The sequence below is a fragment of the Prosopis cineraria genome, unplaced genomic scaffold, assembly GCF_029017545.1.
Source record: "Prosopis cineraria cultivar Desert tree isolate PC_DT_omini unplaced genomic scaffold, ASM2901754v1 PC3, whole genome shotgun sequence".
Taxonomy (NCBI): domain Eukaryota; kingdom Viridiplantae; phylum Streptophyta; class Magnoliopsida; order Fabales; family Fabaceae; genus Prosopis; species Prosopis cineraria.
In genome coordinates this window covers 47,538,962-47,553,688 of record NW_026555334.1, presented here as the reverse complement: position 1 = coordinate 47,553,688, position 14,727 = coordinate 47,538,962, and the positions used below count along the sequence as shown (strand labels likewise).

General features: G+C 37.7%; 3 protein-coding genes and 1 long non-coding RNA gene across 27 annotated transcripts; 2 read left to right on the top strand and 2 right to left on the bottom strand.

Moving 5' to 3' along the window:
- The first annotated feature begins 24 nt into the window (after positions 1-24).
- Positions 25-3,799, top strand: LOC129305691 (uncharacterized). Of its 4 annotated transcripts, none has more exons than XR_008592005.1 (3): positions 25-1,252; positions 1,331-1,713; positions 3,138-3,799. XR_008592005.1 is itself a non-coding variant. In XM_054945670.1 (2 exons), exons 1-2 carry the CDS (start codon positions 775-777, stop codon positions 1,408-1,410), a joined length of 558 nt encoding a protein of 185 aa, XP_054801645.1. In that variant the 5' UTR covers positions 25-774; the 3' UTR covers positions 1,411-1,896. The 4 variants fall into 4 exon arrangements, 1 of the variants encoding a protein (XP_054801645.1); XR_008592003.1 differs by having other exon boundaries at positions 3,037-3,799; XR_008592004.1 differs by having other exon boundaries at positions 2,966-3,799.
- Positions 3,800-4,584: 785 nt separating this feature from the next.
- On the bottom strand, positions 4,585-6,445 carry LOC129307180 (uncharacterized). The gene is made up of 2 exons (XR_008592304.1): positions 6,173-6,445; positions 4,585-5,238 (listed from the first exon to the last, which is right to left on the bottom strand). It is a non-coding gene; the product is annotated as an uncharacterized LOC129307180 (long non-coding RNA).
- A 1,549-nt stretch (positions 6,446-7,994) lies between these two features.
- On the top strand, positions 7,995-12,859 carry LOC129305701 (PRA1 family protein E). 21 transcript variants are annotated; one of them, XM_054945709.1, is made up of 4 exons: positions 7,995-8,779; positions 10,167-10,278; positions 10,825-10,917; positions 12,112-12,859. In XM_054945709.1, the coding sequence occupies exon 1, from the start codon at positions 8,150-8,152 to the stop codon at positions 8,768-8,770; it is 621 nt and encodes a 206-aa protein (XP_054801684.1). In that variant the 5' UTR covers positions 7,995-8,149; the 3' UTR covers positions 8,771-8,779; positions 10,167-10,278; positions 10,825-10,917; positions 12,112-12,859. The 21 variants fall into 21 exon arrangements, with proteins under 21 accessions (XP_054801684.1, XP_054801679.1, XP_054801680.1 ...); XM_054945704.1 differs by having other exon boundaries at positions 7,995-9,152; XM_054945705.1 differs by having other exon boundaries at positions 7,995-9,152; positions 10,160-10,278.
- On the bottom strand, positions 12,701-14,355 carry LOC129305703 (probable prefoldin subunit 4). Its single transcript, XM_054945712.1, has 3 exons — positions 14,223-14,355; positions 14,019-14,129; positions 12,701-13,124 (listed from the first exon to the last, which is right to left on the bottom strand). Exons 1-3 carry the CDS (start codon positions 14,349-14,351, stop codon positions 12,864-12,866), a joined length of 501 nt encoding a protein of 166 aa, XP_054801687.1. The 5' UTR covers positions 14,352-14,355; the 3' UTR covers positions 12,701-12,863.
- Between the last annotated feature and the right edge of the window lie 372 nt (positions 14,356-14,727).

The window sequence follows — 14,727 nt, the reverse complement described above, 5'->3', positions numbered from 1 at the left end:
CTTTGATCTCAGCTTCTAATTTTGGGAGTTCAGTTAAACTTTTATTGTTTGAGATGGGAGGTTGTTGGAAACCAGTGTTGACGAGCCAGCGTCGCTATTGAAGAATCCAAAATAAATGCACTAAATTTAGGAGATGGGTTTCATCCTGGTCCTCCCTGGTCCCCAAATTTAGCGTTCGTTCATTCCTTACAATTTTCTCTTTTCTTTTGAATTTCTTATAATTTTCTTATTGCTTACATTTACGGTTCAAATAATATTTTGCCCAACCCTTGGGAGGAGCGGACGACCATCACTTGTTCACTCACAACAAGTTCCATTCCACGGTGATCAACAAGAAGGGAAGCTAGGTAAATGGAGAGCGTTTGATTAGAGAAGACATACAGCGACAGAAATAGCATAATGGAATTACATGGAAAAGGCTAATTAGAAGCAGCACTAAATTTGGGAATGGCATCCTTAACTTCTCATCTTTCGCCCTAAAAATAAACCTCTGTTACCAATGGATGGTGGAATATGAAGTAGCAACAACATAGCCATAAGACTCATGCCTGGTAAACTCTCCCCTCCATCCATCCTTTAAATCATCCGCTTCCCCACCTCCATTCTTGTTTCTCGTGCCCCGCTCATCATTCTTCATTTCGTTCTATCAATCGTCCTACGTTAATCAATCATCCCTGCCTGGCGAGGCGGCTCTTGTTGCTGCCTCCGCCACCACAACCACGATATCATCACGTCTGTTTAATTTTTCATCTTCCTTCTCGCCTCCCAAACAGTATGGCTGAACAAGATCAGCGACGGCCTTTTCCCCATCCCCCTTCTTCTTCTCCGGAGGACTCCGGGGACGAGTTCGGCCTCATGTCGCTAGAGCCGCCGCCCTGGCATAACCGGAAGCGACTCTCCAAGCAGTTGTCCATGTGCGAGACGCGCCGGAACATAGCGTGGGAGAAGAGGCGCAGGCAGATCCTGGAGCAAGAGCGAAGGAGAAATGGGCTTCGTCACGATGATTGCGATCATCGTCTGACGGACGAGGATCTGAATGAGCTTAAAGGGAGTATAGAGTTGGGGTTCGGATTCACCGAGGAAGCCGGTCAATCGCTGACCCACACCTTGCCCGCCCTCGACCTTTATTTTGCCGTCAATCGACAACTATCTCTTTCCAGCCCCGGGTCTACTCCTCAAAGCCTCGGCGATCGCTCTTCATCATTTGGGAGCTCAAAAAGCGACCCTGACTCATGGAGGATTTGCAGCCCAGGTCATTTGCGATGCTTCATTTACATACTCTCATACATGAAACTGAACACTTAATGAATTTCTTGTGTGGCGGTTGCAGGGGAGGACCCCGAGCAAGTGAAAACGAAGTTAAGGCATTGGGCTCAAGCCGTTGCTTGTTCTGTGATGCAGTCTTTTTGAATCAAAGGTGAGCTATGGTGTGTGCAGAGGGAGCCTCCAGGGAGACTCACGTCCCAGAAATGCAAAAGAAAAGTTGGATCAATTATCGCATTAGAGTGCATGTGAAGGTGGGCTTTTTCGGAGGACGCAAGAAAGTGAGACTGTTGGCTCCAATTTTGGTTTTGGACGTATAAGGAGATTACGGTGTAACCATGTGAAGGCATGCGTGGCAGGGACTGCTCATTTTGTAAGTCACAGGAGGATGGTTGAACTCTCATGTCTGAACTATTTCCTCTCAAGATCATCAAGTCCACCTTCTCTAGGGTATCTAGCATTTTTCCTTTCCTTTTCCTCTCTCTCTCTCTCTGTTTTTTTTTTTTTAAATCCATTCATGGTTGTTGTCTAGCCATTTAGCTCACTTTGCTTTCAGTCTTTTACTTTCTCATCTTTTGTCTTGCATTGTACACATTACCAACAACCCAATTGCATCTCCACCTTTTGCTTCCATTGCTCCTTTTTTTTTAAAATATATATATATATATATATATATATTCATTCCCTTAGAAGTATAAGCAATTAAGCATTATTAATTAAGTTATATTTCTAATGATTTTTTCTTAATATTATCCCTTCTATAACATGGAAAAATCCAAACTACGTTCTCTTCACACATTGATGTTGGCGCACCAACACGTGCGGGTTGAATTGCTCTAGTCTAAATTAGTCACAAAAACTTTTCTCTCAATTTTTCCTCACAGCATATAAATACAGTAACCGACATGGTAGTACATTTTTTATTGGAAAAATTATGCATGTGTATCGTATAAGGAATTTATTTATACATAGGTCCGTAAATTTGGAAAAATACATTCTTTAAATTTTAGATAAAAAAACCTTTATAGCCCTGCTTATTAAAACACCAAAAAAAAAAAAAAACACGCTTTCTCCTTTAGGTTTTCTGAACGTGCTCGGTGCTCCTTCTTCGCCTTCTCATCCTGCGTTCATCCAGATCGCTTCTCCACAGAGCAACCGTGTGAACCCCTGTGCCGTCGCCTTCATCTGTTACCCTTCGCCGTCACTTTCCTTTACTTCCCTTCGCCATTGTCTTGATCACTTGCTTCCCTCTTCACTGTCGTCACCTTCCCTTTAATCGTTTTTGCTTCATTGCGCCTGAGCTTTTGCTCGACTCGACTCACTTGCATTTTTACTCTGTAATGTTAGAGTTTTAGTTTCCCTGTGTTGTTTCAATGCTGCTGAGAAAATTAAGCTTGTGAAAATTAATCATCAACCATCAATGCTACGGAGAAGAATCTTGTTCAGGTGCACCACGTGCTCTTTTCTTCTATAGTAATATAATCATTAAGATTTGCCAAGGATCTGTTCCCTTGCTTTAAGCTATTACTTATCACAGATTCAGTTATGGCCTCTTTATTAAACATTTAAAAAGAAGAAGGAGCATTTCTAGTTCTTAATTTGATGATAATAAATCATCTACTAATCCTTAAAATTTGGATTTATGCATTTTCCATAATTAACTAGATTATGATCATCCTATCCCTTAACATCACTTTTTCAGATTTTTTACTGCAAGGATGTCTTGGATTTGAAAGAACCCTCTGATTGTGCTGTGTGTCTGTGAATTCTCAGAGCATGACAAGCTAAGATTGTTGCCAATGTGTGGCTACGCTTTTTCACATCAGTTGTCTAGAAACGTGACTTTTCTCAAACTCTACACGCCCTCTTTGCAGAGCGACAATCTCATCAACTTCTGGTTTTTCTATGGAAAATCCATTATTCAATTATGGGAATTCATGGGTTTTGAATAGATTCAAAGGAGATGGAGAGAACATCAAATGGTGTTCAGATGGTCAGACAATACTAGGTAGTGAAGATGGAATTATTGAAAAGAGGATTTTTCTGTGAGACTTGGAAAGTTCGGAAACATCAAACGGAGGAGAACATAGGCTTGTGCAAGAAGAGGGTGGTAGTTGTAATATGGATGGGAGGAGATGATTCTCTACTTTGAAGTTTTGACTTTGGTCCAACAAGAGAGTTCATTTCCTTTAAGAATGAAACTGACTTTAAGAATTTAACTCTACTGTATGATGTATACAATTCAACTCTAGCTGAGTATGGTACAAGCTCGAGGTGCTGCTGTGACAAGAAATGAAGTTCTCCAGAAAACGGATTATGAGATCGAGATCCCGGTGGATGGTGCATATTCGAAGATGACAAATGAAGTTCCACTTCAACAAAGTGGTGTTTTGTTGTTTTCTTTTTCTTTTTCCTTTTATTTCTCTTGTATAAAAAAAGAATTATGAAATATGCTTGTGATGTATGATATTCTATGATTTATAAATTATAAATAATAATATATGATCTGTACAGTTTATGTATTCAATTTTAAGAATTATGAGTTCACTTTAGATTATTGTTTATAAAATACAAAATATAACTTGTAAATTAAGAATTTTTACTTTACAAGTAACAGTTATAATTTAATGATAATTATGACTTCAATTTATTATTTATAAAGTACGAAATATGATTTATAATTTAGAAGTTCTATTTATAGTAAAATAACAATTGTAAGCGAAAAATAAATTTACCTTCAATCTATTATTTGAAAAACATGAAAGATAACGTATGAAATTTGAAGTTTTTTTTTTTTAAATTGTGATGTAAAAATTGTAAGTGAAGGGTAAATGTAATTTGAATATATTATCTATAAAATAAAATATGAATTGTGAATTAAAAAAATTTACTTGTAAATTGTGAAATAACAGTTATAAGTGATGGGGAAAATATGACCTCAATTCATTATTTATAAAATACAAAATATAACTTTTAAATGAAAAGTTCTACTTGTAAATTGTAAAATTGCACTTGTGAGTTTGCAAAATTGTAATTGGTAAAAAACATATTGTAAATATGATAAAATGAGTGATCTATGACTCAAAGGAGTCGCATAATTACACTCAAATTCGATATTGTAATGACGAGTACTATTTTAACCTGTTAAAAGTACTAATCCTTAATTCCCTAATTTAATACTTGAAGGTGTCACATGTTTACAACTTGTCATGGTAGATTTACAATTCAAATTCCCTAATTTATACAGCTGGTATTTCTACAACTGCCATTTACTGGGCTGACATTTCATTTTTTACAATTTAAAAGGCATGAAATGAAATGGTGATAAAACCATACTCTTTAATAACTTGTGCTATCATATTTACAATTGTCACTTGAAAATTTACAACTAAAAATCAACATTGATATATTACATTAAAACTATTTTGTAATAGAGAGAAGCTCTACCATCTCTCTAATTTCCTAGAGAGAAGGTTATTTTTCCTCCTTGTTTTCTTTGACTTTTCACCATCAAATAGCCTGTATATGCTCCTTGTGCAACTATATCCAGATTTCAATACATTTGGAATCCATCAGATAACACCAAAGTGGCCACAATACCACTACGATGAAGTTTAGGATGACCCCCCAATTTATAGCGAATACCCAGAAAAATTATGATCTGTCTGACCACGAGAAACACAAGAATTTTGCCATACAATTGAGTTGACTTGACCATGAACGACCTCGACACTTGAAGCTTGACAAAAATGCCATGTGCTATACTTTGAAGCAGCACTCGTGAAGCTACTTCCCACCATTATATGGATTTAGTTATAATGGCAAAGCCAGCAACTGTCACAGGAGGAGTATACTCAATGAACCACGAAATCAACCAAAGGAGTCAATCTAGTCCCTAGATCTCCTTCCTCCAAGTTCCGCTCTGTTCATACCCATTCAAGCACAATACTTCAATAGAGGAACAAACAAAATCACCTGCATAACATGTTTTACAAATCAATGACTTGACAATCTAGGCCATCCTAAACAACGGATTAAAAAACCTAGAATTATCAATTCATAAAATCTTCTGCAAGGACAATCAAAATGACCGATAATTGCTTATAGTTACGTGACAACAAGTGGAAAAGCTGCTTCAAATTGGAGGCTAACTCCAACTATTAAATAACCTAATGCATCACTTATAAAATGTCACATGCCAAAAATGGCTAATAATGACTCTCCAACACTTTAATCGTTCTGGTCACTATGAAAAAATAGTATACTTATAATAATTATAATTAATCATCAGTATACTGAAGAAACAGAGAGTATTAAGTATGCTTATCATCACCAAGTATTGTCATAGCAACAATTCTCAATGCTATTGAAGTCAAGGCCACAACTGTCAGTGGGAATAAACTAGTGACTGCAGTGACACAGCAAAATTCATTAACACAAACAACCAAACATGAGCTTGATAACATATCCAGTGTTTAAAGTTTTTAAATCATGAGCTTCGAGTTTTTAAAGTTTCAAAAATTATGAGCTTCAATTAGCATCCAGTGACTGCCGTAAATCATGAGCTTCAAGTTTTTGAAGTTTCAGAAATTAGAAATGACAGACAAAGATTTCCCATTTCATATACCCTTGATAACATATCCAGTGTTACACGAGTTTCATAACCTTAAGCTTAAAAACAGGGCACCATGATTATCAAAATCAAACATTCCATCTTAACAACAAGGCATCATGATAATCAAAATCAAACATTCCATCCATCAATGTCCAAGCTAAAGGGTAGGAAAAAAACTGAAACATTTAAATGATTCACTTAGATACAAGCTTTAAGATTTCCACAACCCAATTTTCTAATTCATTGATCTATCTATAGGTTAATGATAATGGGACTTGGCTTATTAACACTTACCTCCAAAACCTGCACTAGCACCAGATTCATCCACCAAACAGGGATCCAATAAGAGGTGGGAGGGAAGACAGAAGACGGGCAACAGAGGATAAGGGAGGCGTCCCCTGAACAACGATCAACCAAAGAATAGGAAGGAGGAGAATGGAGGATGTGGGAGAACAATGTTGAACACGGGATCGACTGAAAGGGGAAGAGACGATCGGCTCAGATGAAGACGGTGAGGAAGTTTCCGAGGTTCACGACTGAGTGGAAGGCGAAAGCTTTGCGCTTAGTGTTTAGGGCTTGATTATTATTATTATTATTATTTTACATAGACCAACAAGCTACAAGTTTTCATGACGAAATTATTACTTCAGGAAATGAAAGTCTTAAATGAGCAAATAGTTAGATTCACAATAATTTTTTGACAAAATATTAATTTAAATAGTTATAGATTTAAAAAAATTTAATTTTAAATATATTACTTAGTTTATAATTCAGATTTTTATTTATAATTATTTAAATTGATATTTAAAATTCAATTAATATAAAATTTTGTTGGGACCTAATCATTATTAATTTATTTTTTTAAAATTTTATTATCATTCTTCCTTAACACTTTACTAATTATATAGTGATTTTTATCTAAATTATATTTAATAATGTAATGATACATTATATTTAAATAAAAAAATTATGTAGAGGTAGCACAGAGCTCCCGCAAATTTGAAAAAATACAATCAAATCTTACGGGACCTAATTGTAATTTATAGTGAGAGTGAAGAGATTATACTACTTTACAAAAGATAAGGATAGTGCAAGTAAATACAAATACCAATGTGTAAAAAATTAAATTAATTATTGAACTGATTAAGATAGTAGATCAAGCTGGAAAAATGAGGAAGTAGTACTAAAAGAAGAGAAAGATGAAGAACAAAAAAAGGGGGGGGGGGAACCAGTTAGATATTCCGACCCGAACCTTGTCATCCATGCTTAGCATCTTCATTCATTCTATGGTTGAATGTCGAAGTCCATCGTACTGTCTGAAACTTCCACGAACTTCTCTGTGCTTCTGTTTTGTAACAGCACTGATGTGAAAGCTTTTGAATTCTGAGAATGAAAGGGTTGCATCAGAGACAAAGATGGAAAGAGAGTTTAAAATACAAGATTGTACAAAGATGTGATATTGCTGTTGCCTGACACTTGCTGACCATTGTTACGCTTCCAGCCAAAGTTCATTGACATGTTTCGGCTTCCCAAATTTTTGCTTCCCAAGCACGTTAATTTTAAACATTACCACACAAGTTACTTTTGAAAGGGATAGGTTGATTACTACGACAGTTAAACTTTAGGAAAAAAAAAAAGAATAACAGTTAGGTTTTTAATAAAATGTTATAACAAATAAATTATGAATATTAATTTTAATAATTATAAATATTGATTCAAATAATTATAAATTAACGAGTTTTAATTGCTGATAAGATATTTAAATTTTAAATATAACTTTTAATTTATAATTGTGATTTTTATTTATAACTATTTCAATTAATTTTTGTTATTTATTTTTTAAACTTTTTTTTGCAAAGATGTATATATAATTATTATTAATTTTCTCTTTTAACACTCTGATGTCATCCCCCCTTCAATTTATCTCACATGCATTGCATTTCTCTGAAAACAAAATACTACATGCCCCATTGCACAAGGTGAGGCTTGAGAGCTAGTTAATTCATGATATGAGAATGAGAACTATTCATATAAATTAAATTATTTCTTTAATAAAATTAAAGAACTTAATTTAAAGTGACCAACTCTCCGCCGTAAATTTTCAGAGACAGCAAAAGTTGGCAGAAATTATGCAAGAGAGCAAGAACAAAAACGCATTTACCCTCGATCCCATCTTGGCACCATAATCAAACCCTAATTTTCCTTTCACTTCAGTTCCGATTTCTGTACCTTGCTCCACTGTACTTTCATTGTTTCATTCTACTCACTCCTATGTCCACCGTCACCACCTCTGGATACGGCACACTCACCTCCACCGCCACTGGTCAACCTAATTCCGCCTCCGCGTCCTCGGATCTCTCCTTCGGGTCCCGCCCCAATGTTGCCACTCGCCCTCTTGGTGCCACTCTCCGTCCATGGCGCGACCTCCTCGACTTCTCTGCCTTCTCCCGTCCTTATTCATATGCTGACGCCATGTCGCGCCTCAGACGAAACCTCTCTTACTTCCGATTCAATTACGCTCTCGTAATGCTCATCATTCTCTTCCTTAGCCTCTTGTGGCATCCCGTTTCCATGATCGTTTTCCTTATCGTTTTTGTTGCCTGGTTCATTCTCTACTTCTTCCGTGATACTCCCCTTGTTTGTTTCCACCGTACTGTCGATGATCGAATAGTACTATGTGCTCTCAGTTTAATCACTGTTGCTGCGCTCGTGTTAACTCGTGTGGGACTGAATGTATTGATCTCTCTCATAGTAGGACTGTCGATTGTTGGCTTGCATGCCGCTTTTCGACTTACCGAGGACTTGTTTGTTGATGAGGAAACTGCTGCCGGAGGCGGCTTGTTGTCTGTTGTGGGAAGTCAGCCTCTGAGACCAACCTATACCCGGATTTAGATTTACCGGGTATGGCCTTCGTTTGCAGCATTCAATTCATGTTTGCCTTATACCATGAAGTGAATTCTTCTGTTTTGTTTCACACACACACACACACACACATACAAATATATGCACATACACATGAAATGGTGCAGATTTCGGTCCAAATTCAATGTAGACATTATATTTGATACCATTGTTGAGAAGAAGTGCTGAAAATGATGATAAATGCTGCTGGTTTTTGGGTATTCTCTATCTGAGTCTCCGACTTGTATCTTGCATTCAAGCTGTTGTGACCTTGGATCATCTTCTGTGCACGGAGTTGTGACAAGTGATCAAGCATTTTTCAACAATGAATTGGAATTAGGTGTTTTCTGTTAATCCATGTCACTGATCGATTGTAAGTCATTACCTGCATTTTTTTTATCTTTTCTTTTTTTTTTGAGGAAGAGCTATGAAAAAAAATAGATGGTCTGTTTAGCTAGTTCAGTATTGGTGTTCTTTATCAGTTTGATGTTTAAATTTAACCTATTAATCTTGTGTCATCATCGTTCACCCGCAGACAGATGTTGTAAATATTTAAAGTGGGACTATACTCTACTAACTTCATTTTCAGTGTCTGTTTAACCTTGAATTCGTGGAGATATTCTATCTAAGTTTTTCCATATAACTGTTCATTTCCTGGAGTTTGGTTTAGGGCCCTATTCCATACTACGTACATAATTTGGCATGCCTCATAAATATTCCTTATCATGTACGCTAGTATTTTGCACTTTCTGTATTTCCCTTGATTTTTTCGTTTTAGCTGGAGAAGGTGAATCCTTTTGCTAAATCATGTTGATTGGAAGAGATGAGAACACAGAATGCAGAAGGGAATAGGAAGAAATTTTCAGAATATATTAACGAAGCTTTTCTAAAAGGATTTAATAAAGATGCAGGGAGGATGATTGTAAGCTGATTAGAGTAGATGAAGATAAGAATTAAGATTTAGAAGGGGAAGAGCTACAAGGATTTCAGATGCCACCCTTTTGGGGACGAAGTCGAAATGTGATGATCTGGACTTGCTTGTGTACAGGCCCCCTGGGATTGGAATTTAGCCTTACTTTTTTCTCGTTTCCTCATGTTTTATGCAAGAGAGCCTGAATGCTGTATTATATCTGGCCTAATAGTACGATAAAATTGTAACTTAAATTGATTGAGACATTTTTCTCGGGGAAAAGGGACGCTATCTTGTTATGAGTTGATCGCATTGCATTTGTCGTTTTCATCAACTTCACCGTGGAACTTGCGACAGTAGTTCTGGCTGTATTATAGCTTCCCCCCTTGTGCTTTACGCATGTTGATATTGTAGTCGGTAGTTATTGCATCATGATGGTGGTGGTGGTTCTGTTTATTCTTATTTCACAGCTTTCAGGTACAACAGTGAATACTGAAATTATTATTGGAAGGACTATGAGATCACCGTACTTCGTGCTTGTTGTTTTGGGAAGAGCTATGAGTGAAGGCAATTTTGCTCTGGCCTCTGGGTATCGATCTTGAAGTCTGACTCATCACTTGTCGGGGTGAAATTGTGCCTCTCTTGTTATGAAATTGGGATTTGTTTAGCTTGGACGAGCTCCTTTTTTGGGCAACCTTGTAAATCCGAGGATATAATGAGGTCACTGTTGTTGTCCTTACGCTGTTAGAAGAATCCGTCCAATTAAGATGGCTTAAGTGAGAGCATTTGCGTCCCGTGATAAATGATAAATCTGAGCTGTGTTGAAATTGAAAGCTGGAAAGAATGGTATTGTGTGAGCGGGGTAGGGGGAGCCCGCATGGTGAACTTAAATGAACATCCTTTCGTTTCCTTCTTTTTTTTTTTTTTTGGTGTCAAGAGATTTGATTCAAAAAAAAAAAATAATTACACCAACAAAGTACAGGGAAGGTTATGAGCCTAGGCAATAGTAATCGGGGCAACCCCAACAATGTACATACAAGGACATAATTGTCGATGCTTGAATGACCCGAGTAGCGTGTTGAGTCATAGCTTGAACGGTGTGTGATTCATAATTTTCTATACTTAAATTGCTCAGGTGGCGTGGCGTGGCTTGGCTTGAGGATAGCGCGGTGGGCAGCAGCGAGGAATATGGTCAAGGTCTTCAATGTCAGTCATGCATGCTTAACAGGTAACATCCTGCGCCATGTCCCCCTCGAGTCTCTAGTTGCTTGTTAGAGCAGCCTAATCTTGATCACCAACCATAGAAACGTCTTGACATGCCATTTCCTTATTAACTCCTACTTCCCAGCATGGCCTTTACCCCCATCAGAGAAATATGGCGGTTCGATTCCAGCTATCTTCAGTAAACCTTCTTTCAGGCTTGCGGTAGCATGTGTCGAACTTCGAATTACACCCAGTTACAAATCCCTTCAGTAGTGTGAATTCGTTGATTGGCTTAGGTGTTTTAGAATTAGGGATTCCTGCTAGGACAAGGTTCTTGACTGGACCAAAGTTCTGGTACCCAGTTGTTAAACGAGCATCTTATAAACTGCGTGCTTGTGGAAAAGAGAGAATTCAGATCCCGCCTTAGAATGAACAATTGAGTTGGCCTTATCGCTAAAGATTGCTGTTTGATCTGACTTTTAGACAACCTTGGTTGTCCTACACAATTCCCAAGTTTTCATTCTCAATGCACGAAATGAAATGGTTCAACTTGGAATAGCAACCGAGTACTGTAAGGTGATTCTTAGAACGAGCAAGTCTTTTCTCCATTTACAGAGATAGGCAGATAGCCGTTGATCATTGTTCAACCCATTCACCTCAAATTCTGTATCCAAAGAATAAACAAACAAAGATGCATGAAGCCCAAGGTATGGAAGGCCAACTAGTGACATGGGAAAATTATAATGCCATCACTAAAAACCTTAAGGGCTCGTCTGAGGAGGGTGAAAATGGAATTGATGGTGGAAATAAGATTTAGGCTTGTTTGGTATGATATAAACCAATTCTATATAAAAGCCATTTCTACCCAAAATGATGGAATTTTCTATAATAAAATCTCAGTTTTGCAATTCCATGTTCCATTTTTTATTTTTTATTCTTCCCTCTATCGTCTCTTATGAACGTTCCGACGACTTCTCATCCACTCCTGGCAAGTCGGTGGCAACCTCCTCTGTTCGCCATTGACCCCACCCCCCCGGGCTGATGACCTTTTGGCCTTACCCTCCCTCAAGGTCGATTTCATTAAAGGATAACCCAGCTTTTGACCAATCCTCCTCCTTCGTCACCCAGCTTTTTAAATTTGTTTCATTTTCAAATCTGTTTTGGTTTTAGATCTATTTCATTTTCACTTTCCTGTTCAGTGAGAATGTGGTCAATGCAGACTGAATCAAGGAGGGCGAGATTGGGCTACAAGAAGAACATATCGGCACTGTAAAGCCAGACGTTTGCGATGGTGGTGGACTACAGGAGCTTGACCGTCGCCTCAAGTAGTGGAAGATTGTCGGCAACCTGGTTGGCATTCACGCCAATGAACGCATATTAATTGGGTCTTGCTCAAGCAAATTTCCTTGATTGAGTTTCTTGCCTTCTACTATTTTGGATGGCGCCAACTCCACAATTTACAATTAACACAAATTTGTTACGCCCCCCCCCCCCCCGGGCCTTTGAATGAGTTTGGCAAGTGGGGCCTTCCATTTGGCCCATGTTGATGTGCACTATCAAGAAGCTTGGGGCAAAGGTGCTATTTTTTATCATTGTGATGGGATGGAGGAGAGATCCGTATTTTTGTCCCAGATTCGGGTGATGAGATGAAGATTAAAATCAATCATTTGCGTGTCAGTCATAACCGGAGTGAAGTTATAGAGGAATGGGGCGGCCGGATGACTGTCATCCATGATAGTTTTTCGAGGATATTTTGATCTTTTGAATACAAATTATATCATGATTTATAAACATAGCAAACATATCACTTCCATAACTAATTTCATATTTATCTCCACCTTCATATCCATTTCCATCTCTATCAAAACCAATTCCAATGGAGCAAACAGGGCGTAAGGTCCGACAAGAAGCATGGAAATCACATTAACATAGTCTACAAATCTACAGGAGAAAAAAAGAAAGAAAAAGCCATTAATCCTCCTCAAGATTGATCGAGTCCTTGAACTTTCCGTACAAAATTTTCTTCAGTTCAGCCATCTCTGCAAGCACGGATTCCTTCTCCTCTTTCAGATTTTCCAATTTCTCAGTTGTCACCGCCTTCATTTCCTCGATCCTGCTCTCAACTTCATCCTTTGGCACATGGGCAAACACCTCTCCTATCTGAAATCGTACCACCTCCTCATCTGTGAGAATCAGCTCATTGCTGGCATCCTCCAAGTTGTCGCAAGTTTCCTGAAAAAACAGATATCAGTCAGAAGAAGCCCCAAGACTGATAGATCAGTGCTTGAATATCACCAAGCCATACGATGGATCTCCAACATAGATGAACTAATAAACTCCGTGTTTGATATCAAAGCCAAATTAGAATCACATAAGCAGTCAGCACTGGAATCGTAGGTACTTCCTTGGACCGACTTTTACTTGCTCTCTCTTTTCCCCTCTTCTGAGCAGGAGATATGGTTCCTTTTTTTCCTCTTACCAAATATTGAACTATAAATATAAAACAGCCAATACGGGTGCCAGATTATATCGCATTGCTAAAGAGATTGGACAGTAGGCAAAAGCTCAGGCCTTTCCAAATGAGACACGTAATTCTAGACTGGTACCACTCATCCCATTCCCCGCTGTACTTTGTTCGTAATCCATCTAGATCCAGAGTCAAATCATGCACCAGAGCACAATCGACTTCAAGTCCTGCCACCACGCAATGGATGCAAATACAGGCAAGGATAGATATTGATAACATTTATGAATTATGAATTATGAATTTAATGGGATAGCCTGTAAAGGGATTTAGGCATAAAGTGAGATCGGCAAGCGCTCGAAAACATTAGAGAACAAAACCAGCAGTCAATCGTCACTGCGAGGATGGCTAACAGGTATTAAATTCTTGCTGGAACATGCATCCCTTTTGGATTTCTTCCGTGTCCAGTATTAGCATCGTAAAATCCTTTTTGAACCAGGCAATCTCACTAAAAAATAAGAGAAAAAATATAAACAAAAGCTGTAGGTTCCTTTTCACATTCCATCTGATGAAAGTACAAGGCAAATGACAGGAAGCCGGAATCAGGAAAGTAACGAGAAAGACGAACAAGTATGTATAAAGATGAAATTAGGAACTACGACCTTGGCGATTTTGATATCATCCTCGAGCTCGTGAAAGCGATTATTCAACCTTCCGAATTTGTTGATATTCTGCTGGTCCTCCCATGTGACTTCCGTGTCAGATCCTCCGCCCTGGTAGGAAGGGATTTCATCAGAGAGATCGGTAAGGACATTCAAAAGGACACGGCGAGAGTGAGAGAGCTTTCAATTAGGGTTTTGCATTACCTGCTGCATTTTTATGCCTAGAGACCTTCTGTTACGGAAGCGTCTCTTGTTTTGGCTATAGACTTTATATCTACTTTTAAGAGAGAGAGAGAGAGAGAGAGAGAGAGAGAGAGATGCCCCGAGAGCCATTTCGGACTAGGTAATTCCTTAAGACCTCAAGGCCCCGTTTGGTTCACCGGACGCATGCTAAAGGAGATGGGATTGGAAAATGAATTGAAAATGAATTAGAAATGATTAAGTGTGTGTTTGGTCTTTTTTTTATCAAAAATCAGTTTGATAAAAATTTATTTGATAAAAGTCAGTTTGGTAAAAGTCAATTATTGTAACGAAATTTGTGTTTGGATACATTTTTTCAAAAGTCAGTTTGGCAAATTAAAAGTTGTTTGAATTAACAAAATTTTGTACTTTTAAAATGTACTTTTTAATATATAATGACCAAAAAGAACATTAGTTTATAATAATTTATAATTTTTATTATATTTATTAGAAATGTTTCAAAAATGTG

Bases quoted from the DNA above. Each gene is read 5' to 3' on its own strand.
- LOC129305691 (XM_054945670.1), top strand. From the start codon at position 775: ATGGCTGAACAAGATCAGCGACGGCCTTTTCCCCATCCCCCTTCTTCT. The intron at 1,253-1,330 runs GTCATTTGCGAT...TGGCGGTTGCAG, and splicing joins ATGGAGGATTTGCAGCCCAG to GGGAGGACCCCGAGCAAGTG.
- LOC129305701 (XM_054945710.1), top strand. From the start codon at position 8,150: ATGTCCACCGTCACCACCTCTGGATACGGCACACTCACCTCCACCGCC.
- LOC129305703 (XM_054945712.1), bottom strand. From the start codon at position 14,351: ATGGCTCTCGGGGCATCTCTCTCTCTCTCTCTCTCTCTCTCTCTCTCT. The intron at 14,130-14,222 runs GTAATGCAAAAC...CCTTCCTACCAG, and splicing joins TAGGCATAAAAATGCAGCAG to GGCGGAGGATCTGACACGGA. The intron at 13,125-14,018 runs GTCGTAGTTCCT...CTGTTTTTTCAG, and splicing joins ATGATATCAAAATCGCCAAG to GAAACTTGCGACAACTTGGA.